A 26420-nucleotide genomic window follows, 5' to 3' on the forward strand; every position below is an offset into this window, starting at 1 on the left:
GACTCCAGCCAGAGCGAGCGAGTGAGGAGGAGGCAGGCGCGCAGGCAGGCAGGCCGAGGGGCTCGCGCCGGCACTCGGCGGCGGCTTTCCCCCCCTCAGCGCTGCAGGCTGAGGCCGGGCAGGAAAGGGCCGGGCAGTCTCGGCGGGAGAGGGGCTGCTTCCCTGCCCCGCCACCGAGGCTCGCCGCCGCTATGAGGCGGTGACAGAAGCGAGCCTCGGAGGAGGAGGCGGCGGCGGCGGCGGCGGGCAAGAGGGCGGCGGCGGCGGCGGCGGCGCTGGGCTTTGGTGGCTGACTGTCCTCCGCCCACCAGGAGCGGAGCGGGAGGCGGGCAAGGCAGCCGGGGGCCGCAGCGCTGACTGGGGTCGGCCATGATGAAGTGAGCCGCTCGCCTCCTTCTCCTTCCCAAGGCCGCTCGAGGAGAAGCAGGGGCGACCGAGGAGGGGGACGCGGCAACATGGCCAATGACAGCGGTGGGAGTGGCGGCGGCGGCGGCAACGGCAACAGCGGCGGGGCCGGACAAGGCGGCGGCGGCGGCGGCGACAGTAACAGTGTCGGTGGTAGCGGCGGCGGCGGCGGCTGCAGCGCCAGCAGCGAGCGGGACCGGCAGTACTGCGAGCTGTGCGGGAAGATGGAGAACCTGCTGCGTTGCGGGCGCTGCCGCAGCTCCTTCTACTGTAGCAAAGAGCACCAGCGCCAGGACTGGAAGAAGCACAAGCTCATCTGCCGGGGGAGCGAGCCCAGCGCGGCGGCGGCGGCGGCGGCTGGAGGGGGCGTTGCTCAGCACCGGAGCGGCGGCGGCGAGCGACACCAAGGCCACGGCCACGCTCGCTCCCCCCAGCCCTCCGCAGGAGGAGGAGAAGGAGACGGGGCAGCCGCCGCCGCCGCCGCCAAGAAGGTAACGGCGCTCCCGGCCAAGCCGCAGCCGGACTCTACCTCGGAAGAGAAGAAGGCGGCCGCGGCGGCGGCGGTAACGAACAACCACGTTGCCAAAGTGGCGCCAGAGAGCCGAGGGCAGGAAGGGGAGGAGGGCAAGGAAGCGGCCGCGGCGGCTCCCGGAGCCGGGAAGGCGGCGCTCCTCTACCGGGATAAGTCCAACTTGAGCGCGGAGGAGTCGCTGCGCCCCAACGGGCAGATGAAGTCCCTGGTGCCGCAGCGGCTGGCGCTGGAGTACATCGTGCCCTGCATGAACAAGCACGGCATCTGCGTGGTGGACGAATTCCTCGGCAAGGAGCTGGGCGGGCAGATCGAGCAGGAGGTGCGCGCCCTGCACCACACCGGGCACTTCACGGACGGGCAGCTGGTCAGCCAGAAGAGCGACTCCTCTCGGGACATCCGCGGCGACAAAATCACCTGGGTGGAAGGCAAGGAGCCCGGCTGCATGACCATCGGGAAGCTCATGAACAGTATGGACGATCTCATTCGCCACTGCAATGGCAAGCTGGGCAACTACAAAATCAACGGCCGGACGAAAGTGAGTGACACCTCCCCCCCCCCTCACCATCTCTAAACCTTCCACCTGCGGCAAGTTCTCGGCTTTCACTGGCCGATGGTGGCTCCCCCTTCCTCTTTATTGAATTCCCTAGTCACGCTTATTTTCAGGAATATTATATTTCAGAGCAGCTTAAAAGGCAAGATTCTCAAATGGTTGGTGTGTGACAATGGCGAGGGCTAGAGTCAGTGAAGGGTTCCCACATTCTTGAAGGTTGCTATCCTAATGCATAGTTAATGTTAAACTTAGCTGGATTTGCTGGCAAAACTTGTTTTTGCCTACAACTCGAGCAGCCCTATCCATATCACGTTTTCAGGTCCACAAGGGAGGAATGCTGAGAATATATAACATTACTGCATTGATTCCCTAAGCATATAATTAATACTGTTGTGATTGTGCTACACTGGCTTGTAGCTGTGATTGTAAGGGGACCACAGTAACTTGACACTGCTTTACTAGTCAAATCAAATGGGTGTGGTCAGGGAAGAAGTAGTGTAGGATCCTTCCATTCATAAAGAGCTACTGCACTCTGTCCATCAGTCCCAGCAAAGACTTACTGTATTTATAGTCAGCTTGAGAGCCTGACTGCTAACTGTGTCAGCTCTACTGCTAACTTTTAGGCAATTCGCTTCTGCCTTGCAACAAGTGGAGGTATTATAGTCAGGTGTTTTTTAAGCACTAAAAACTTTATTGAAAATATAAAGCTTCACAGAGTCCAGGAGAATAAGTCATAAAAAGATGATAAAGTAGTGTGGCGTATTGCTGGATTTGTGACACTACTGAATCAGTTTTGATCGTGCCACGTTCAAAACTGGGTGTGTATCTCCTCAGTTTGGTGTCCCTGATTAATTAGCTTTGAAATGAACCAACCTCGCATATTGTTGATGTTCCTGGAGGTTCAGTGCCTCTCCCCCTATTTATCAAGGTATGTGTAGCAGAGGTGTGATAATATTTATATACTATCAGCATTTAAAATAGGATATGTTGGCCATCAGATCAAAGTTTCAGATGCCAGGAGCAATTCAGCGCTCTATAATAACGTAACACCACCCCCGGATACTCCACTCATCAAAACTTTAGTGCTCAGCACCAACAGTAGCCATAAAAAGCAAACTTTGCGATGTTGATCCATAAGGGGGAAAACTCCGAAATCTACAGTTGGTCAAGTACCTTTCTGAGGACTATCCAGAATGTCACAAAATTGTGGCAAGCTTTTGGATTCTCCAGAATTCTTAATTAGGCAAGAAATAATGTTTTTCCTTGACCCCACCCCCTGAGTTGTATAACATCTTGCCTGATGGTGAATTCTGGAGAAATCAAAAGCTTACTGCAGTTTTGTGACACTTGGCCAGCTATGGATTTTGGAGTTTAGGGATTATGTAATTTTACTAGCACAGTAATATTTCATTTTTAAAGCTAGGTATTGTGATAAGAATTGAAATCAAGATAGTCACAAAATAAAGTTATTGTTAAGTAGTATGTGTTTCCTCATATAAGTGCTGTCACCATCATACATCATCACATGAACAGTATTGTGACTGGATATTATCAAATAAAATTTCTCTTCTGTAGTTCTGTCAACCCAGCTGGAGGTGGTACAACTGCCAGTACTATCTAGGACTACTTCACAGTTGCTTTTTTCTGACCTGTAACCGATATGATAAGGTTGGGTGAGAACTGATATCTGAAACTAGTGCATGTGTCTGATAGTTCTGCTCTCTCAGCAGCATGTAGCAAAGCCCTTTAAGGGGAACCATTTTAATCAGAATTCATGTTTACTAAAAAAACCACCAACAACTTAACCTTGAGAATATAAACTATCTAGGAAGATGTTCTGATCCCATCTACCACTATTATAAAGAACATGCAAATAAAACTGTCATTTAACAGTTGTACCTGCATGTTCAGTATGAGACAATATGATATACTAGGCTTTAATTAAATTACAAAAAATTAGCAGAATTGTACCTTTACTAAATATCAGTGGAAACTAATTGTGCAACAATGTTTGGCATGAAACTCAGCATGACTAATTTCAAATGTGAACATTGATATAAGGTAGCAACATACCTAGACATTACAGGGAGCTGAACTTCTTAAATCATCAGAATATCATTAAGAGAGAAAGGCTCTATAAATCCATTCAATGTCAAAGTATGCCTACTACATCTTGGGGCGGTGGGGGGTCAAAGGATCATCTCAGATTTCTTGTTGTGAATTGTGGAGCCTTTCAGTTAATGAAGCAATATTCTGAAATATCTCTATTCTAAACATTCTGATACAGTTTCACCTTTAGTCTTCTGATATGATTAGTTGTGCCTTTGTGGCCTGCATAATCTGTTTAAATGCTGATTCTATATTCTGTTGACAGTTACCATAGACTTGCCCCTTTAATTTAACTTATAAATCTCTGCACAGGGACTACATTATATTTATATTTTGATACAATATCTAGCAGGCTGTTAGCAGTAAATAAATAATGTTGCAGACAGTGTTAGAAACAGATACGAAAGCTAGGAGCTAAATGGCATATTAAACCTAGGTTATGGGCGCAACAATGGAATGTCTAGGCACACTTTTTTATAACAAGAATACAAAGCTGAAAATGAATGAACTGCCGCTAAAATATTGTGTTCATTTTTCACATGGTCTAGTTCTTCTCTGCCCACCTCCCTAATATTCTTAAGAAGGTCTCTTCTCCTGTCTTCAAAGAGTAGCTGGAAGTGGAGAGGCAGAAAAAGGTCCTCCTTTCCTTCCACTTTGCAGTTTTAATCTGAAATCTTAGGTGCTGTACTGCACCCAGAACTCAGAAACTGTTAATGAAATTACCTGTCACAAAATGCGCCTAGAACAATGGGAGTTTCAAACACTGGTTGGAGATAGTGTGAAACATCATAACCCCCTTACTTGGGAGTAAGTCCCATTAAACTCATTGCGACTTAATTCTGAATAGATATGTATAGGATTGAACTGTCAATGCGCTCTCCTAAATTGTGAGACTTGAGCTATACAAGCACCCAGGCTTAAGCACATGGGAGTTGCTGAGGTAGCCATCCACAAAGTGCTAGATAAGAAGGTGCTTAACATATACAGTGTAAAACTTCCTCTGCAAAAAAGTTTGCCAAAAAATACAGCTTATTAAGCAGACTTTATTGTACTTCCTTTAAAGGCATACCAAGCATTTAAATATAATGTTAGGATTATGGAGCAGACAGGCAGATAACTTCTTAAAGGTACTGTAGGTTAATATGTGTGTAGGGAAATGAAACAGGTGTATCTTAAACAGGTTTAATAAAAGTGTGCTTATGTCACAAATGAGAGAGACCTGTGTTAACATGTTTAATATTGGGGCAGTGGATATGTAAAAAGATTCAGACTTAGGTTAGTCCAGTCTTGCAGACAAGTCCGCAGAAGTGACCAGTCCTGCTATCAAAGCTAATACGTTAAGCAGATAGGTCAAGCATGAAATTTAAAACCCCCAAAGAAGACTTGTATTAGTAAAAAAATTCTTTTGAAGGTGTATGGCTGTTTACAGGCCCCAGGATTAGTAAAAGATAGGTGCTCATTAAAACAGCTCTAACTTAAAATCGGTTAGAATTTTTTCTAATACAACAGTGCTTAACTGCTTGTGAACATCTTTTCAGGACACTATCGTGCAGAAATTCCATTTTTGAATATTTCCTCTGACAATATTATTTTTGTATAGCATTATGTTACTTTAAGGCAGGCATGGGCAAACTCTGGCCCTCCAAATGTTTGGGACTACAATTCCCATCATCCCTGACCACTGGTCCTGTTAGCTAGGGGTGATGGGAATTGTAGTCCCAAACATCTGGAGGGCTGGAGTATGCCTATGCCTGCCTTAAAGGGTATTTGACTATTCATAATGAGCAGATACCTGATTTGTGTCTGGGGAACTGAAATAAAGATGTCCTTTTAAAAATAACAAAGGAATACAAACCAGTAAGAGCCATTTTAAAACTTTCAGGCACTTGTCACCCATTGACTTTTCCACTTAGAACAGCTGCCATTACACCATTTCTCTTCGTCCTATACAAGGCTGGTTAGGCTTAGTTTTCAGCCCAAAAATTGTAGTTGCCAATCCTGTTCCTAACAGTGGTCTGCACCTCTAGGATATTTGGAAGTCGTAGATTTTCAAGTCTAATAGACCAATGCAACAAATCTGTGTGTTCAGATGAACATGGCACTGACAGAAGGCAAGTCAACACATTCTGGGTTTGCTTAGTATATGGGGCAAGAGAATACATAGTTCAGTGGTAAAGCATATGCTTTGAATGCAGAAGTTCCCAAGTACAATTTCTCAAACTAGGGCTTGAAAAGACATCCGCCTTTAACCCTGAAGAGCTGCTGTTAGTCAGTGTAAGCCAGCTTTCTCTAACTGAGGTGCTCTCCAGGTGTTTTGAATTATAACTCCCATCATCCCAATCCATTGACTGTGCTGGCTGGTGCTGATTGGAATTGTAGTCCAAAATAACTGAAGGTCACCAGGTAGGAGAGGGTGGTGTAAACAATACTGAGCTAGATGGACCAGTGATCTGACGCTATGTAAGGCATTTTACTTTGGCCAAACCAAAATATTACCCTTGCACTACTTCTGGGGTTATTTGTTCTGGATCACTGTGGCTACCTGCATTTATCACATCTTGCTGTGAGCTTGCAGTTTTATTGTGTTGACTCTGTCATTTATTGTCACTTCCTAACCTCTGTTTTAGATATACGCAGGAAACACCTCCTTGTTTTAGCTAAATAGGTATAAAGCCAATAAAACTAAATGGTCTTGAAAGGAATTAAAAAATGTCTTCCTGTACCCAGTTTGATTTGTTAGGTTATAGATCGGAATTTTAAATAAGGTTAAAAGACCTTTTTGCAAGCAGGCTACTCTGAGCCCAGTTCTGTAACAGGCCATTGCTGATGAGATTAGACCACAGGTTTCGGGGGTTTTTGGCTTGGAAAGCCTTTTAATTGTCATGGCATGTAACTTCAGTGGGTAGTACTGTGGTCCAGATATTGAACAATGTCGAATTTGAATTACTGCATGTTTTCTTTAATTAGTATTCTAGTAAATGTGGCTGACTTTCAGTGCAATGAAAGTATCAGTTTGCACTAGAGCTTTGTTTGCATTATTGTCTCCATTTCTCCACTAGTTGGTTAACATTTACCCCAAAGTAAAATTAAAATTTGCCTGGCGTTCTCTGGTCCATGGGGTCACGAAGAGTCGGACACGACTAAACGACTAAACAACAACAACAACAAAATTAAAATTAAAAAATCATTAAGTATGTTATTATTGCTTAGAATTCTAGAGTTGGAAGGGACCCTTGGGTCATCAAGTCCACCCCTACAAGGCAGGAATCTTGACTAAAGCTTGTTAATTGAAATTAAAATCCTATTGGTCGGTTGTGAAGGAAGTTGTCATTTAGCCTTGTGAAGAAAAACAAACAAAACAGAAACCTCACAAGTTGATAAGAACAGCTTGAGGTAATAAAACTTCATATAACTTGCTAAATAAAATGTTAGCTAATATTGATATTGGTTGACTAGTTTGCTGCAGGTTTGCTGCAGGTATGGACTTGGGGCTGTGGGGGTGAGGATTAGTCTAAAATAGTAGCTGAGGTTGCACAAAAAATAATATTTTGCTGCTGCTGCTGCTGCTGCTACTACTACTACTACTACTACTACTAGTATTTGATTTAATTTTTATTTCTTACTTTCCCATCACCATAAGATTGAAGGGCTGATTACAACAATGGAAATATAAAAAGATTTACGGTAAATCATTTAAGACAATTTACAATCAGAAGAGCAGGGTGGGTCCTAAAAATATCTCTCAGGTGTCAAAGGCCATAGTAGAGAGATGTATATTCATCCTATAATGAAAGTTGTACAATAAATGTGCCAGATGTACCTCTGTGGGAAGATAATTCTGCAACTTAAGGGCTGCCACAGAGAATGTACTCTCCTCAAACACGCATCACCCAACATTTCTCAGGGTGGTTTTACTTATTTTACTTACATTTAGTAAACAAAACTTTTAAAAGTACCCATGTTAATTTTTCGTATCAATATACAACATGTAATAGACTAGAAATGTGATGAGGGGGATATTATACTACATAGATTTTTAATTGGAATCCTATATTCTTGTGGGCCTGCTGTCTGACCAAGGGGTCATTGACAACATAGTTCACCTTGGGAAGAGACCTCTGAAATCTCTATGATTTGCCTCATTATTCAGACCCCACACAGAGTTGATGCAAACCCAGGAATGTCTATCCTTGCAGTTCTTTAAATAGAAGAAAAAAACAATGGTAATGAAAACTATTGATATGCTAATAAATTTTAGCAGCCCAAGGAACAGCCCAAAGAAGACTGGCACCTTTATTAAACACCTTTAGGCACCAGGTGAAAACCTTCCTCTTTAACCAGGCCTTTGGCTGATTGACATCTGATGCCCTTTTAAAATATGTTGTGGAAGGGAGGATTATTATCTTTCTTTTCATAATGTATTTCTGTTTTTTATATTGTGATTTTATGTTGTGAACTGCCCTGAGATCTGTGGGTATAGGATGGTATACAAAATTAATTAATTTATTTATAATTACATGATATATTGATTCCACAGCCTGGAAATGGTGAAGATTGTCTAATTGTATTTGCAATTGATATCCAATTATTGTTACTAATTAACTTATTTCCACAGAAAAAAGAAAGCACTTGAAAAAAAATTCCACCTCACATCACTGCTCCCTAGAACACTTCATCATTTTGTGTTACTGAACTTCATTGGTGGCTTGAACTTTGTAGAACAACTGCTCATCATCCCTTGCTCTGTGAACAAGTTATGCCACTCTGCTGATAAAATGTAGACATATAAGCACTGTTTTTTATTCCATTTCAAACTTGAGCTCCCATTCAGAAAGTAAAATCATATTTATTTGAGAGAAAGATTGGAAATGAAACTCTAATTGAGTGACAGTGCTGAGTAATTCTTATAAAAAGAATTAGATAAAGCATCTAAAACTTTATATAAACCAAATAAAACAGTACCATCTCTATCTGCAGACTTGAAATCTAAATGTACGCATGATTCAAAAGGAAATATGGAAGGGAAAACAGCCAAATTGTGCACTAATTCTTCATAAGTTACATAATGCGTAATAAATATAACATTAGAAAATGACAATGGTGCCTAAAATTAATGTTTGTTTCTCAGACCATAGATGATAAGAATAGCAAAGAAGTAGTTCCTGTGATTATTTGTCAGTAATTTGCTTCATTATCAACCTCTTTTTGTTAAAAAGGATGCAGGAATTGCCCTCCATTGCATAGCCTTGATTTGATAAAAGCCAGAAATGGAACATAAGGAATGTTGCTGTCTTAAGAATGAAGAATGTTGGCAGAGGAAGCCATAGAGGAGCTTTGGTATTGCTTGTACACTGCTAACCTGGCTTTAATCAGAAATGTTTTCTGAAGTTCAAACAGTTGGGATACGAGAATGTGGTTTAAAGGAAAATGATAGTGTTAGCCTGCCAGCTAAAAGATACATCTTTTGTTCTTGCTTAAAGCCTTATTTAATCTTGGAGACCAGCCATATGTATAGATTCAGTGTTGTATAGTGGGATAAAACTTGACAATTGTTGGCAGTGTTTAGACTATGCTCAACCACAGAGATTGCTGCTTGGGCACTCTGCTCCACCAGTCTTCCATTAGTTTTGCATGCCCTTTGTTGACATTCCTCAGTGAGTCTATAAATGGGATCTAGCCTGAGTGTTTTAGGATTTAAGATTAACTGTATTGAAAACATAAATACAACATGGACTGCTGACTTACAGCTTTGAAGTTTGTATAAACTTTAAGCATATGCCCATCTAAATCTAGTGCTCTTTTCTATATGGTAACTGTTGATTTGAAATAGCCCATATTTGGCAGATGTTTACTTAGTAAAAAGCTGACCAAAAAACAACAAATAAAGGTGTGAGTTTCCCCTTCCCCCAAATGTATACAGTGGTACCTCGGGTTACATATGCTTCAGGTTACATACGCTTCAGGTTACAAACTCCGCTAACCCAGAAATAGTACCTCGGGTTAAGAACTTTGATTCAGGATGAGAACAGAAATCGTTCTCCGGCGGCGCAGTGGCAGTAGGTGGCCCCATTAGCTAAAGTGGTGCTTCAGGTTAAGAACAGTTTCAGGTTAAGAACGGACCTCCGGAACGAATTAAGTAAACCTGAGGTACCATTGTACTTCTCTGTTTAACTGAAACAGTAGAAGACCTTCCTTCAGAGGGCATTCAGGACCTGGATCCTATATTTGTCAAAGTGCTGAAAGAGATTCAGAGTTGTAGCCACTGTTAGCCATATTCAGAATAAACGAAGTGAAATCAATGAATGTGACTAACTTAGATCCCCTTATTTCAGTGGATATATTCTGATTTTGTTGAATACAAACCACAGTTGTGTTACAGTTTAGAAGGTATTTGTGCAGTTTAATTGTGACAAAATTATGGCACTATAAAGGCTTGATGGATTTATTGTGGCACAAGCTTATAGGGGTTCCCTAACTACAAAGAGCAGACCATGTTAGAGCATTCCTAGCTCAATTGAGGAGCCACCTCTTTTTTGAATGAAAAGGGGCTTCTGTGGACTTCCATAGACAGGTAGGGCAAAACTTCCACTCCGTTCATCAAATCCAATTTTAGAATCAATGACTTGCCATTGGATATTTTTTCTTTTCCCTTCACCAGTGATATTGACAGACCCTGAATAGTATAAATTGAAATAAAAAATTACAAATACTACATGGTTGGTTCTTTTCCCTAAATAACCAGGATCCCAACAGGAGTAGCATTATGGGGGGACAAATCTACTCATGAAACTACCAGTGTGAAAAGAAGATAGTTTTCACTACAGTAAAAAATGAGCAGCTTTATTATGCAGAGATCATAGGTAATCTCAGAGCACAAATCAGTCTACAATACTAAGCAGATGTTAATTTTCAGGACCTTATAAACTATATGTGCATATCCTTGAGTTCTCGAAGTGCTTTTGATTTAGTGGAGGCATCTGCTAAAGGAAGAGGAGGGGGCACTATTTTTGCTGGTTCTTTCCCTTACACCATGGGTAGGCAAACCAAGGCCAGGGGGCCGGATCCAGCCCAATTGCCTTCTAAATCCGGCCTGCGGATGGTCGGGGAATCAGCATGTTTTTACATGAGTAGAATGTGTGCTTTTATTTAAAATGCATCTCTGGGTTATTTGTGGGGCATAGGAATTGGTTCATTCCCCCCCCCCAAAAAAAAATATAGTCTGGCCCACCACAAGGTCTGAGGGACGGTGGACAGGCCCCCTGCTGAAAAGGTTTGCTGCCCCCTGCCTTACACTGTCAGTGCCCTGCCCCCACCCCCCAACTAGAGTTGGGAGAACAGGTTGGAAGTAGGTGCTGCAGGGGGAAAGGAAATCAGCAATAATTGCCTCCACTCTTCTGTTAGTTGATGTATCTGCTGGATCAAAAGCCCTTCCATGAGCACAAGGAAATCAGTTGTTTTACTTTATACATTGCCTTGCCCTTGACACTGTATTTTTCTTCCATGTCACCTTTGTGCTTCTCATGGAAAATAAAACTTATGTTTGTGAGAGGGATTGAAATGTAATTGAGGGTTAGCGAGAATCACCCCCAAAGTGGCATCCAGGAATGTCTCCCTTCTTGCACAAGGAAATTCTTTTTGTACAACAGGTCTTCCGTTTTCTCCTCTTTCTTCCCTCCTTTGTGCACCCCCAAAATCTGCCCCAGAGTACAGGGGTCGTGGAGGGAAGAAGAAGCTGTGTTGTACCAACAGATGCCTGTTCATGATCCCAAATAAGGAAGCAGTTTAACAAAGGATTTTTACTGTACTATATGCCAAACTGTTTCGGCTTTTCAACTGTCTTGTTCACTCTGTCTTGTTCTTCTCTCCTAGATTATCATCCACTCCCGTGTGCTAAGGGTTTCCACTCAGGCAAGGGCCTTCTTTTTCTCACCTCACCCCTGCAGCCCCCGGTGCTTCCAAAATCTGCTCCATAGATTCAGAAAACGCTTGAACAAATTGGGCTATTGAGGGGGGACAGCTGGGGGAGGAAGAGCAGGTCTCATTGCACAAGTGGAAGTCCAATCACAAAATGTTGGTTATCATCCGAAATGTTCTCTATGGAGGCAAACACTGAGCACATCTTCTCTCATCCAAAGACTGACTTGCGTCCAGTTGACACAGATCTGGGCAGAAAATAGAGCACTTCTTAATCAATGTTCTCATTTTAAAAAATCTTCTGTATTTGTTAGAGTAGAGGCTAATCCTTCATACCCCTTTTAATGCAGCATGAATTTTTCAAATCTTAGGCTTTTTTTGTTATACTTAAAGTCTAGTTTTTAAACCCTTCCTAGTATTTTTGAGGGAATTTAGAATATATTGAAAGTCTGAAAAAAGCTCTACTATTTGAAAACACTGCTATTAATTTGATTTGTAATGACCACAAATAAGACTTCCTCTTCCTGAAGGAGTAAATCAAGAGAGAGGAGAGGAAAGTATGAGTATTTTGATTCCCACTGTTGGATAGAATCCAGAACATTGTGTTCTCTGTCTCCCAATGCCACAGTTCGTAGGAGAGCTTAATTAGTACTTGCCCTATTTTTAAAGCTGTCAAAAATATAGTCTCTGGGGCAAGAGAGGTGCTATCCTGCATGTTAACCAATAATTAGAAGCCATACGGGGGGGGGGGTGTCTGGAAATATTTAAAGAGGGTTTCATATTTAAATTTCTATAGGCCCTTTCTGCATTTGTTAATGCAACATATCCCAAAGTAAGCAAAATATAACACAGTATTATGGTGTTCACAGAAAGAGAGACCCAAATAGGGAGAAAAAGAGAAGAAAAACCAGGGCCACTTTGTCTCTCGCTGTCCCATACAGAGTGGCTTGCCACTGATGGAGTCCAAGAGGGAAGGCTCTAGATGTCACTTGAGCCAGGCAGGCTGATAAAAAGAGTCTTGCTTTCTCTCCCACTCCCTTGCCATGGCAACAAAGTTCTTAAAATGGGCTTAATTCTGTATTTGGTGAGGGCCTTAAGCCACTTCTGCTGCAACAGGTGTCTTCTGTGAACCAGGGGTGATACCTCCTATCAGAACTGCAAGAGAGCGTCCTAGAAGCATGAAGACAACTATTTATGCATCTAACGCAGGTTTTATTAAGTCTTGAGTCCTTATATTTTTATGTCACAATATTCTTCTTTGAGTCAATCTTCCTTGCAAATTGGTTAATAATAATAAAAAGTCACACAATTTAAATCACAGAAATGATGACAAGGGCTTTACAATTCATAATATTACTGAAAATAATTATTAACTTGTAATATTGAATAGAAAATGCAACTGTTTTGCAGAAAATTCATGAAGTAAGTTTACTGTCTTAGCCTCACACAGCTGGTGAAATGTCATATTGTTTAAGCCACTACTATGCTTGTTCAGTGTCTGACAGGAAAAGGCCTTGTAGCTGTTCTCTACAGGGAAGGAAACCTGCTTATTTTGACATAAAGGGTGTGTGGTACAAAATGTGGATTTTAAAGGAAGTGGAATACTTTTGTATATAGTATTTTATTCAGTTGTGCAAATTGAAAATCCCAATTTTATAAGCAACTGATAATCATAGTTGCGGGAAAGCGTGAGTTATCAGATAATAGTCTGCTCTATAAATGTGTTTCTCAAATTTTAAAAGCAAAATAATTTTGACACATTAGGAGCATGTGAACAGTAGAAGCCAGTTTGGGCATCATAATGGTTTATCATGACAGGAATGAGCTACAGTATGTCTTGGCCTTGCTTTCTCACCCACTTCTCTTCCCTTGCATGGAGGAGACTGGAAGTTTTCACTTCCATTTTCTATTAACTGCTGTTTGATAAGTCCAGACAAAACAAGAAGGTATGATTTATCCTAACAATTGTGTGTTGAGAAATGCCAGCTACAAACCATGGTTTGTAAAGCTGATTTGTTTCATCAAACCATGGTTAAATTGGACTACAGTTTAAGGTTTGCATATATCAGGAGCCGGAGTCAGGTGTAGGTCAGCAATAAAAAGCATTGGTGTCAGCGAAGTTAACTCCTTATTCAAAGAAACCAAAAACAGTGAAAGCCTAGTGATCTCAGCTACTCTTCCCAGTAGGTCTTGCCCCAGGGAGGCAGCTGCAAAGACTGAAGGTCCCCACTTTTCCACAGCTGCCCAAGTCCCCTCCTCTGCAGGGTTTTTCCCAAGCAATTGGAGATTGTGTCTGCGCACACCTAATCTCTCCTCTGCTCTTTTCATTTCTCTGCATGTTCTGGTTGACCAGGTATAGGAAGCTGGTCACAGCAGGAGAGGGAGACTCCCTGGATTATTCAGCAGCCTGCCTCACCCGTCTCCTGCCCCCCACCTCCAGCCTCTACCTCAGGACTGCTTTCTGCCCCAGCTTCTTCCTTCTCACTAAACCCTTTTGCCTGTTCAGCTTCCGACAGATACTATAATACCTGCTTTAAATTGTGTTTAGTTACTCTATGTCATCTAGAATGTTTTAGGGCCATCAAGTATACTAATAGCCCTATCCTGGGCACATTTATTGAAAGCAGGGTTAAATAAGGCTTGTAATAGTGTGATCCTAGTGGTTAAGAGCAGTAGTCTCGTAATCTGGGGAACCGGGTTCGCGTCTCCGCTCCTCCACATGCAGCTGCTGGGTGACCTTGGGCTAGTCACACTTCTCTGAAGTCTCTCAGCCCCACTCACCTCACAGAGTGTTTGTTGTGGGGGAGGAAGGGAAAGGAGAATGTTAGCCGCTTTGAGACTCCTGAAGGGGAGTGAAAGGTGGGATATCAAATCCAAACTCCTCCTCCTCCTCCTCTTCTTCTTCTTCTTCTTCTTCTTCTTCTTCTTCTTCTTCTGCATGTGTACTCAGAAGTGAGTTCAGGGTTTTTTACTGCCAGATGAACATTTATAGGATTGCAGTCTTAGCATCCATAGGATTGCTTCTTATGTCTTCTGTAGAAATGTCAAATAATCAACTTGATAGCAGGAAATCAAACTGAACCAAAATAATAATAAAATAAAAGAGGAAAGAATATTTGAAGAGTTTCCTCCCCCAAACAGGAACACCATCTGAAGAGTCTTTGGTTTCGTACAAAGTTTTTTTTAATGTTTATATATATTAATTTTTTTTAAAAAAAAAATCAACAATAAATCAACAAATTAACACTGAAAAGATCTAGAAAAAAAGAGGGGTTCAGAATATGGGGAAACTTACTGTATCCAGTGGAACCAGATTGAATTAGAATGAGCTCATATAATAAAACCAATATTTCGAATGATATCTGTATTTTGGATTTGTTCAGGCCCTGTGCCTGGGAAGCATTGGACAGAGATTGGACTAGGAGCCTACCTGAAGGCAAAAACCATTGTACAATATTACAAAAGATAAACAGCCTGCCTGTTGGAGGAAGGAAAAGGGAGAGGACACCATTGTAGAGAATGCCTCTCCCTCTCAGCCAGCCTCTCTAGGTGGGTGTTAAAAGCTTCAGTTGTGCTTACTTGAATTGAAGCACTATTTCTTCACTTTTGAGCTAAAGGTCTGTATAACATTGTGTTTGTTTGTTCAGCAGTGCATCTGTGATGGCTAGGCTTGCAGCACGTTGGGGAGAGAAGGGTGTAGCAGCCTGCTGACTTACTGTTCAGGTCCTGAGAATCAGAGAGAGAAGTAAGCAGGCTCTTGCAGGTTGAGGAAGCACGAAGGAGCTCAGGAGCACTCAGCCCAGGCAGTAAGAAGCATGCGGGGGCAGAGAAATTCACTGCAGACAGTGTTCCACCTCTGGACTGGAGCTGGGTATTCATGCTTACCCTGATATGAGCTAGCTTTAACTGAGAAAGAGAGATAGGGGTTGTGGTGAAGAGTGCAGTGGATTTGCAGAGCTTTCCAAACTGTGTTGCGACACGTTAGTAGGTGTGTTGCGCGAACACTCCCTGCACCTCTCCTGGGACTGGAAAGGGGATAGTTTAACCTCCGGCTTGCTAGTAAAACTGAATGACTGTGTCGTGAAATGATGCATGTCTAAAAAGGGTGTCACCAGCATGAAAAGTTTGAAAAGCTCTTACCTATAGATTTTGCTCTAAGGATCATTATAGGCAAGACTGAAAATAACATTTGCCAGTTTTACTGGGGCCTTTACAGAAATCTGCGGTGGGATCACACTTGGAAAAACCATACAGTTCTTCTTGCCTTATCTCCAAAAGATACATTTTTGTAGTGTTGAGAAAGTGGATAGAGAAGTTTCTCTCATAACACTAGAACCAAGGTCATCCAATGAAGCTGGGTGGTGGAAATTCAGCTGATAATTTAGTTGGAAAATCCTTTGCTATTCCCAATCATGTGTCTTGCTTGTAATGATGCCGTCAATGAAACTTGTGGATTTGATAATTTTATCAGGGCCAGAGTCTATGGACTTATATCCAATAGGATGTTAAGCAAGGCTACAATTTTATTAAGTATCTCCTGTGGTCTGCAGGTTTACTTGGAGTAAGCCCTCTTGGTTTCACTAGGACTTCTTTCCAAGTACATGTGTATAGAATTCCTGCCTTAAAGTTAGTATCTTTAAAATAAGTTTATATTTGTGTTCTGATATTCTAAATTCACATCACATTTATATTTGTAGTGAGCAAAATACGATAGTAGTGCATCTTAACCTGCTAAAATTGCTTGGTCTCTTGTTTTTACTCCCAGACATTGATTATTTAAATAATTTATTTAAATAACATTATTTAAGGTATGGGTCTAGTTTTGAAAGTCAGGCAAACTCCTCTAGTTTACATCTTGCGGTGTATTCTTCAATTACTATTGTACTAGTTTCCTTTGGATTTGTGTTTAATACATCCTGTGCTTGCTCCTATAATCACCTGTCTCTTCTAGATTTTTTTAAATTGTCTTTTTGTAGCAGCTGCTCATTCCAGCACTTCCTCTTTAGCATGTAGTGAATTCTTGTCCATCTACTTTCAAGCTGTTTCCTTGTTATTAACCTTTAACCTTTTCAGCTTGTTTTGTTATAGCTAGCAAAAAAGAGTGGAAATAAAAGCATTATGAAATATTCACCCCACCTATTTTAAATCTAGTGGGATATTTAATTCTTATCACAAAGAATTGGACATTTGGGGGGGATACAGTAGAAAAGGGCTAGTGTTTTGTATTCAACAGTGTATTAACTCCAGCAAAATTACTTAAATCTAACAGGGCTACATGCATTCTACATGACTGTAAAGCAAGATATTTACTGACCCCTAGGAAATAGCTTTGTTGACTGTTCATTTGATCTTGTATTCTAGTAAACATGATGGTCAACCATTTCTGAAACGGTAAGAAGGTGCACTTATCCCCAGGTTTATCTCTACAATGACTCCTTAACCCTTTTGTGTATTTGGGACATAACAGAAAACAGAAACAACAGAAGTGTGTAAAACGTGTTTTCCTTTATGGTCTCTGGATTTTCAAAGGGTGAGGTATTCCAGCACCTTCCCCCTCTAAATAAACGGGTACTGGAATCAGCCTGCCAGTTTTAAATGAATGAGAAATGGGTTGCTAATTTATAACCACTTTCTAGAGCAGGGCTCTGCAACCTAAGGCCCATGGACCACAAGCAGCCCACGGGGGTCATTTAACCGGCCCCCGAGCCACCCACTCGGCGAGTCCCCGCACGCTGTGCTAAACCAGCGCGGCGCAGGGACTCGCTTCCGCAGTGCCGGAAATCGTGTCTGTGCAGATGCAGACACCGGAAATCACACACTCATGGAGCCCATGGAGGGCTCTCCGCTGGAGTGAACCGGCCCAGGCGAGGTAAACCTTGCTGACCCGTTCTAGAGCTTCCTACTTGGTGCTTCCCCTTCCGAGGGCTTTGGATGCTAATCATTAGGCATGACATGAGGTTTAATTGCATAAAGCAGGAGTTGTGAATGTAGTTCTTGCAGGTGCATGTTCTCAGAGAGGCCTTTCCTGGCACCCTCAATGTCCTCTCCCAGAAGTTTGGCTTGAAAGAAGCATACTATTGTAGCCAACAGTCTGTTCTTATGCTAGTTTTGTTCTGTTTTTATTACAGGCAATGGTGGCTTGTTATCCAGGCAATGGAACAGGATATGTGCGCCATGTTGATAATCCAAATGGAGATGGAAGATGTGTCACATGTATATATTACCTTAATAAAGACTGGGATGCCAAGGTAATTCTATTTTAGAGAGGTTTTTTTTTACATGTTTGAATAACATGTCATGCCTTTTAAAGCAATATCTTGTACACCTAGTAAACATATGCTTTGAAGTTGCATCCAGGGCACCTCACCTAGTGTTTGGTCTCCCTTCCACTCCAGCTAGGCTCTAAAAACATACTTTCCTAAGAAATCACACTAGGCATGCTGAAAGTTTTAAATGCACCTCAAGTAGCTTTTTGGATCCCGTTTATTGTTTTTATGGCAGTAAACCTCTGTAGCTTTGATGCTAATGTTAAATGTGAAACAACTCTTCTAGTTCATGTGTAAATGTGAGGAATTGCCTTCTTTAATACTAAGGTTATGAGACGCTTTCAACTTTGTTAAGAATATATTTATTTGCTATAGTGAAAATAAAGTATAGATCATATATTCACTGATCTCCCTGCCTGGTCGTCTTTGGAGAAAGACTAGAATTTATTTCCTTTTTCAGGCATTTGATAGCCATTTGTTGTGGTGCTGACTCCTCATTGTTCATATTTAACTTCAAGGAACTATGAGAATGTTGGGCAAAGTATAGAAATTGGTTAGACTAGTGGCTGGTAATTGCCCCAATTGAAACTCAGCTAAGCTAGTTGCTTGTCAGAAATCGAGGGAGAGTGCTTGTTGTACCCCGGTTCTACTTTCTGTGAAAACATAATACTGGACTAGATGTGGTCTTTAATTTAACCCAGTGGAGGAGTTCCTACATTATTCAATATTTTTAAAGGTGGTATTTATATTCATTCTGTGGACCACTCATTCAGAATTTGTATGCAGTTAACAATATCAGCACAGAGATTTTGTTTCTCATAAAACAGTTATTTTTGGTTTTGCAAAAGTTCCATTTTATTAATATTGATTATCTAAATATACACTAAAACACATTCATTAATGTATGTTACAAAAATCTGAGACATTTTGATTGTTTGAATGATTTTTCAGTCTGTGCTAGTTCATTTTATAGAGCCAACATATGAACATCAAAAAAAAGTTTCATTAGTGCAACTTATTTTTATTTGAATCATAGTGAGAAGGAAATCTTACTGTCTGCTTTAATTATTCTAGAAATAGTTGAGTTAAAAGGAAGCTATATGTAGGTGCTATTGGTACATTGAAATTGCTGATAGCATCTTTGATTGTGAAGCACTGTTTATGTCTTTTAAGGTAAGTGGAGGTATTCTTCGAATATTTCCTGAAGGCAAAGCCCAGTTTGCTGACATTGAACCTAAGTTTGATAGATTGCTGTTTTTCTGGTCTGACCGCCGCAACCCTCATGAAGTGCAGCCTGCATTTGCTACAAGGTAAGATGAATGAATATATACCGGCAGACTTTAGTAAGTTTACAATGGAAATGAGAAGGAATTGGAAATCTGCAAAAAAATAGATTCATCTGTCCCAGGAAAGTGACTAGTATAAATGGAGCCTCAGTTATTCAGAATATATGACTTACGCTTGACAAATTTTGAGAGTTTTAACTTGCATTGATTAATGACATGCTATGTTACCATTAGTTATGGATCAACAAAAGCTCAGGTTTGTCATGATTTATAGCAGGTTAGTTAAATGGAAAAAAGTCATTGTCTTATCAATGGTGTCATGCATTGTTATAAGTTGTCGGGGTTTTTCTCCCTGAGATTTTTTGGACTCCAGTACATTTAGGCTGCAGGCCTATATATGGGGAGTAGACATGTCAGTTTATTTCTCAGGTTTAAAAAAAAAAAAAAGAATTTACGTGTCATATAAAGCAGATGAAGGCATAGGAGTTGATCATTGAGGCCAGTCATGAATTGTTAACAGGTGTGTGAGAGCTATTATTTGGGAAGACTAAAAAAGGGATAAAAATAGCTGTGTTTATAAGAGTCAATTTAATGTAGTACTGTAGTTAGAAAGTTGGACTAGGACCTGGGAAACCAGGCTTCAAATCTTTACTTGGCCTTGAAGCTCATTTGGTGACCTTGAGTCAGCCTGATCCATGTATGCCACCTTGAGCTGCTTAGAGTAAAGGTGATGTTTACGTATTGATAAATATGGAGATTTGGCTTTTAAACAAGTACATGTACAACTGAGTATCAGTAGAATAAATAATTTTGTAAATGTCTCTTGAAATAAGACTTTACTGCAAAATGTATGACTGCATTAGATTAGATGTTTGTTTCCTGAGTGAATGGAGTTCACTTTTTTGGTACTGTACAAATGTTAAATTTATAAACCTTGTAATTAACATTCTGTTGAAGTGAAAGGGGGCAGTTCTTGGAAGTGTAGAGATGCAGCTTAGTTTGATGTGTCTCCAAGGGAAAGAGCAGGTAGATAAAGTGAAACCTCCCAAGTTTCTTAGACTGTCCTTTCTGACCTAACCTGTCCTGAGCTTCTCTCAAGTGCTAGACCTATGCTCTTAGAGTTGCAGACTTCATTTCTTACTTCCTACTTCTTCATATGTTGTGAAAATTTAAGGAGAGTTTGCTGGTATAAAATATATTAGAAGTATATATTCTTGTTTGTTTGTTTTTTAAGCGACAGCTTTGAGTTACAGTCTGATTCTAGGCATGCTTACTTGGAAGTCCCATTGAGTTCATTAAAATTTAGTACTTGCTGGCAAGCAAGTTTGTATAGGATTGCAACCTTAAAAGTTATAAAACCAGGAAGCTGACTAAAATCAAGGAACGTTGCTGGGGATCACAAGCATCAGAATGCTATTGCACTCATGTCCTACTTTTGGGCCTTTCATAGGCATCTGTGGTTGGCCAGTGTGAACTCTGGCCCGGATGAACCTTTGCTCTGATCCAGGAGGGGCCCTGTTGTTTTCTTAAGAATGAATTTGCTTTTCATTGGAAGGAGACATCTGTTTAGTTGGGTAAAGTCTGAAGGACCATTTTTTTCCAATAAAGCTGAAGACAATTAGAGTTGAATGCTTCCTACTTGTCAGTGCCATCAATTTATTATTAGTGCTGTTATTTACCTGCCCTTCTCCCTAAGGTCCCAGGGCAGGTTACAACACTTAAAAACACAGTTCAAAGCAGTTTGAAGCAACTTAACAATCACAGAAATAAGGTGGGTCCTAAAAATACTAATCTGGTGTCAAAGGCCAGGGTAAAGAGGTGTGTCTTCAGCATTCACCACAAACTGTATAATTAATATGCCAGATGCATATGCCAAGCTCAAAGTAGTAAGTTACAGATTGTAATAAGTTCTGCAAATTATTACGTTACAAATATGCAGAATAAGTCGACAGTATACACTGCTGTTTAGGTGGCTAAGGTATACGGTTCTGTCATGTAATTGGAGGGATCTAAGAGAGTGTTAAAATGTGTTGTTTACTATTTCATAAAATGTGTTGTTACTATTTCATTCTTTTTATCTTTTAAAGGTACGCAATAACAGTGTGGTATTTTGATGCAGATGAAAGAGCCCGTGCTAAAGTAAAATACTTAACAGGTAACTGATTTCCCTGTTTTTTATGTTTGTGTTCTCTCTAAAATCAGCTGTATTTTAGTGTTCGTAGCTGTAAAAGTAACTGACAACAGCAGCTTCTAAGTACAGTTGTACCTCGTTGTGCGTCTGGGATCTGTTCCAGAGCCCCGGCCACTAGCTGAAAAGGACGCAGGGCAAAGTGCTGTGTCTGCGCATGCACGCAGAGTGGTCTGCACTTCTGCGCATGTGCGAAGCGCAATTTAGCACTTCTGCGCATGCACGAGCAGCAAACCCGGAAGTAACCCAATTCGGTACTTCCGGGTTTGCTGGAATGGACACTAGACAAGGTGGACGTTCGCCAAGGTATTACTGTACAGTGATATTATAGCTGTAGTTAATAATGAACTTCAGTAAGACCTATACAGTGGTACCTCGGGTTAAGAACTTAATTCGTTCTGGAGGTCTGTTCTTAACCTGAAGCTGTTCTTAACCTGAGGTACCACTTTAGCAAATGGGGCCTCCTGCTGCCGCCGCGCGATTTCTGTTCTCACCCTGAAGCAAAGTTCTTAACCCGAGGTACTATTTCTGGGTTAGCGGAGTCTGTAACCCGAGGTACCACTATCGTGAGTATCTTGAAATGAAAAGAGCCTTAATTTCATCTTATTTCTTGCCCCACCCATAGTGGCTCAGAGCTAGCAACGAGTTTCAAAGACCACATAGGGGAAAAATACCCAACTGAAACATTATGCAAACTGAAGAAACTATTTCAGTCCTTCTTAATCATAAGGTTAAGTCACCCCAACCAAGAAAGCTTCTAGAAAATTATTAAAACATTTGATGCATTAGGGGAATGGATTTCCATGAATGTGCAGCAAACACTATTACTGTCTTTAAACATTCCCTTATTATTTGAATTCGATGCACAAATGATACCGTCTGAGATTGTGTTTAAGATTGTGTTGAATTAGAATCTAGAACAAATGAACTGAAGAACAGATCTGTTGGATTTTTGTCACGTAAAAATGTGGAGAAAGGAAAGATGTATATATTTGACAAGCTTAATAGTGTTGCATTCTCCTAAATCAATTTGAGGGACGCGGATGACGCTGAGGTCTAAACCACTGAGCCTAGGGCTTGCTGATCTGAAGGTTGGTGGTTCAAATCCCCGCAACGGGGTGAGCTCCCATTGCTTGGTCCCAGCTCCTGCCAACCTACCAGTTCAAAAGCACGCCAAAGTGCAAATAGATAAATAGGTACTGCTCCGGCAAGAAGCTAAATGGCGTTTCCATGCACTGTCTGGTTTTGCCAGAAGCTGCTTAGTCATGCTGGCCACATGACCCGGAAAAACTGTCTGTGGACAAACGTTGGCTCCCTCGGCCAGTAAAGCAAGATGAGCGCCGCAACCCCAGAGTCATTCGCGACTGGACTTTACTGTCAGGGGTCCTTTTACCTTTACCTTCAGATCAGTTTGACTGGCACCAGAAAGGTTGAGCATCCATTGGGGCAGATTTTGCCATACTTCCACGAGCCTTGTAGTTTTGCTTTGGGTATACTGTTGTGCTCCAGAGAGGTGCTTCTCTGAATTGACGTGGGGTGTGTGTGTGTGTGCTCCAGTAGTGCATATATGCATGAAATTGAGAGCTGTATGTATGATTTGTGAGAGTGAGGGAGAGATATATGGGGGGGGTGTGATTGATCTATATGTTGCTTGTGTGCGTGTGAGAGAGAAGGAAATCTATGCATGAGGTCTGTGGGGTGAGGGAGAGGTGCACTTGGCCAGAGAGGGAGAGATCTCTGTGTGGTATGTGTATGTCTGTTTGTGAGAGGCAGGAAGGTATGTATGCGTGAGTGAGAGATGCACACATGTGTAGTTACGTATATGTGGAGTGTGTGAGTTAGGGAGATGGTGTGGCCTCTGTATGTGTGTGCGCGCGCATGCACAAGAGAGTGTGGTTGGCCACCTTGCATATCAAACTTGCAATGGTATAGTATTTCTGTTTTTTTTAATAACTCCCCCTTTGTCTTACAGGTGAAAAAGGTGTGGAGACTGAACTTAACAAGCCTCCTGATTCAAATGGGAAAGACCTTCTATAAAGCCTTTGATCTAGTAATTCCCTGTGCTACGTCCTGGTCCTTCTCCCCCTCCCCACAACAGTCCTAGGCGCTGTCTATTAACTTTTGAATGTGAATAATGAGATAAAGGAAAATCAACGCCAAATCAACGTTTGGAATAAACAAATGAATTATGGGTTTCAGTGTTTCATCAAATGGATTTCTAATAGCTTATGCATTGTACTACATGATTGTGACTCTAGTCCTGTTAACTGCTTATTTGACGATAAGCATTGGGGAAAAAACAGCTTACACATGAAGTGCCCTACATAGAAGTTTTCCATCCTTCATATTTTGCCATTCAATCATCCAGTTCAATGCTATTTATCATCCCCCTTTTTAAAAAAAAAAATGTGGTAAAAGTTTTGAATTTTAAATGATTTTTGTATAACCAGGTACAGCTGATGAACATCGAGCAAAGCAAACATTTTTCTCCAAAATGGCATTTAACTATTTTTGTAAATTTGCTGTTCACACTGTTCTCCTACCATGTAAAACCTAATTTAAATAAGAATTGCCAGTAACTGATGATCACTCTGTCTTTACACTTAAGTCTGAAAAGGAGCACTTTAATTCCCATTTAAGAACCCAATTGTTTTATTTTCATATCTTACACTAATTTGAATTTTTTTTAAAGATTGCTGCTGTATTGTGTTTGTGTTCTCTCTGAAACTTTTTTTTAAAAAAAAAACCTGAAACAGATGCCTATCTTGCTGTCAATTACTTCCTTAAATTTGTGGTTTTATATGTTGTATCCAGAGAGCAAGCTTTCTGTATCTGTGTCATTTGGGTTTTCTAAGTGACTGGCTAGCACTAAGTGGACTTGACGTTATCCGTACTGTCTTTTTCATGTTGAGAACTGTGGTTGCAGTTCCGCTGGGAACTTCATCTATGAGAGCCATTCGATGTGAATGAAAATCATTCAAGAACACAGCAGTACTCATGTGCAGCTCCTGCTTTTTCCAGTGGGGCTTGTGCAGATGAAGTGCCAGGTGGACTCTGCCCATAAGTATCAAATCCCTAGAACATAAGGGCTTTCCTAGGCTTTTAGGTGTACCAACATCCTTTCTACTATTTTGATGGGAGATCTCAATCTTGACTTGTTTTCAAAAGCTTACTTTCTGCTACGTTTTTTGGTAAGGTCATGAAACTTCAGAGATTTCCCCCCAAAGCAGTAGTATCCTCATTTGCAGTTGGGTCCCTTGATCCCCTTATATACTATCAAGGGGTATATTTAATGCATTAAGACTGAAGTGCATCACTGCAGGCTTAATATGTAAATATTTTCCTACTGCTGAGAATTTCCCCCCCAAAATAACATTGGCCTCTGATCAATACGAAAATGTTTTTGACAAGGAAAAACTAAATTACTTTTAAGTGAGGAAGCAATAGAGAATAAAATTAATTCAACCAGATATTTTGAAATGTTTTATTTTGAAGGGATTGGTTTGTGCTCAAAAGTAACCCCCTGGAGGGAAGCTTCTGAGTTCTAGCAGCCTTACAAACAGGAGCCTCCCCATTTAAAGGCTCCATATTTTATCCCTTGATTCCCTCACTTAACCAAAACAATGTGAGTGTACAGAAATATTTCTGTGTGTACAACTTTGCCTATTTTAGCATCTGTATAGTTTGTACTTGTATTAGAGACCTTTTCTATGGAAAGCTCAGTAATTTTTATTAAAAAAAGCTTACTATTCATGTAAAACATGAAGAAAAAAAAGGATTACGTTTAGTGACAACTGACAAAAGGTGGGAAATTCAGTATTGTGATAGCATACTAAGGGAACATCTGGCAAAAGTCTTTGGGGTTTTTTTTGTTTCCCCCACCCCCTTTAAAACGATTAGCTGTCAAAACTTTTAACAGTTTGGTTTTTCTCTTAATCCTGGTAAATCCGAAGAAAACATGTCTACTGTAAGTGCCTCTGCAAGCCTGACCAAGGAGTGCAAATTTTCTCTACTGTCTGGTCTGCAGTGCAATGCACTGTTTTAGGCCTAAGAAACACCATTTCTAACTTTTAACTGCTTTTGTATTATGTTAAATGTGTTAGACATGGACAACATAATAAGCCTTTACATTTTTTGTTTGTTTGTCCCTCTATTCAAAGTATCAACATCTTACATTTGTGCTTGTTGGGAAGATTTAAAATGTGCTTAAATCTCTCAGTTGGTTATTTTACAAAAGGTCACCAAACTGGGTCTTCTAATGTCCATTTAGAAGCTGTTCATGTCAGTTAAATCTTCAGCCTTGGGCGTTACCAAGCAGGAACCTGTTTCAGACTATTTTTAAACTGTCTTATGGCCTGTATATGTGTTTAGTCCTGGTTAAAGATAAAGCTTCATAATGCTATTTTTACTTCATGACATTAGCCAGCTGTAAAACACAAGACTTTTATCTAGCAGGCAAAGAAATTCAGAATTAATTTTCAGATTTCCTATAAAGTCATGTAACTTTTGAAAAGCAGTGTTCATTACTGAAAGAGCTCTCAAGTTGCTTGTAAAGCTAATCTAATTAAAAGATGTATAAAGGTTCTTGAAACAATGTGGTGGTTATTTGTAATTATGTAATATTTTTAAAGCCTCCTACACAGCAACTAATTAGTAAACTGATATGGGGTGTGTCTGTCTGTTTTTAGCAGTCAGTGACATTGCAGCTGCAGTCAAGGGTCTCCTGTTAGTTTCATTTATAAACCCTGTTTTTAATTATCTAGCTGTGATTGTTTTTAAAGGAGAAGGTGGGGGGGGGGGACACACAAGACTGTCAATTGTAGCCTGGTACTAACTTGGCATTACCAATACAAACATTTTATTTTCTGATCACGTGGAAAGGCTACCTAGGTGTTTTTCCTTCTGAAAATAACCATCTTGAATTTTGGGTGTTTAGGTGAGCATTTAGAGGATGTCCATAGATTGAGTGTAGTGTGTCAGATGCATTGTTTCAAGACTTCAATCACCGTGGTACCACGTTGCAGGAAACTTCTCCCTCTGCTAATGAGTTTTTGTCACACAGTGTAAACTGTGCACGTTGCGTGGTTGTTGTCTTCCCATGATTAGAAGCAAAGGAAAACATTTACTTGTCAGAAGATATTATGAGGACCTGCTTTTAACAGCTACCTGC

General features: G+C 40.9%; 1 protein-coding gene and 1 long non-coding RNA gene across 2 annotated transcripts in view; one reads left to right on the forward strand and one right to left on the reverse strand.

Annotated features, from left to right (window-relative positions):
• EGLN1 (egl-9 family hypoxia inducible factor 1) lies at nt 1-25844 on the forward strand. The gene is made up of 5 exons (XM_079971832.1): nt 1-1472; nt 17639-17758; nt 18950-19086; nt 21150-21217; nt 23223-25844. The coding sequence occupies exons 1-5, from the start codon at nt 456-458 to the stop codon at nt 23285-23287; spliced, it is 1407 nt and encodes a 468-aa protein (XP_079827958.1). The 5' UTR covers nt 1-455; the 3' UTR covers nt 23288-25844.
• The window catches only part of LOC307213735, a 19980-nt gene continuing 3582 nt past the window's right edge, over nt 10023-26420 (reverse strand). The window contains exon 2 of the long non-coding RNA XR_013837655.1: nt 10023-10269. This is a non-coding gene — a long non-coding RNA (uncharacterized lncRNA). The remainder of the gene's footprint in view (nt 10270-26420) is intronic.

This window comes from Podarcis cretensis (genome assembly GCF_951804945.1).
Source record: "Podarcis cretensis genome assembly, chromosome: 3".
In the NCBI taxonomy this organism is placed as follows: Eukaryota; Metazoa; Chordata; class Lepidosauria; order Squamata; family Lacertidae; genus Podarcis; species Podarcis cretensis.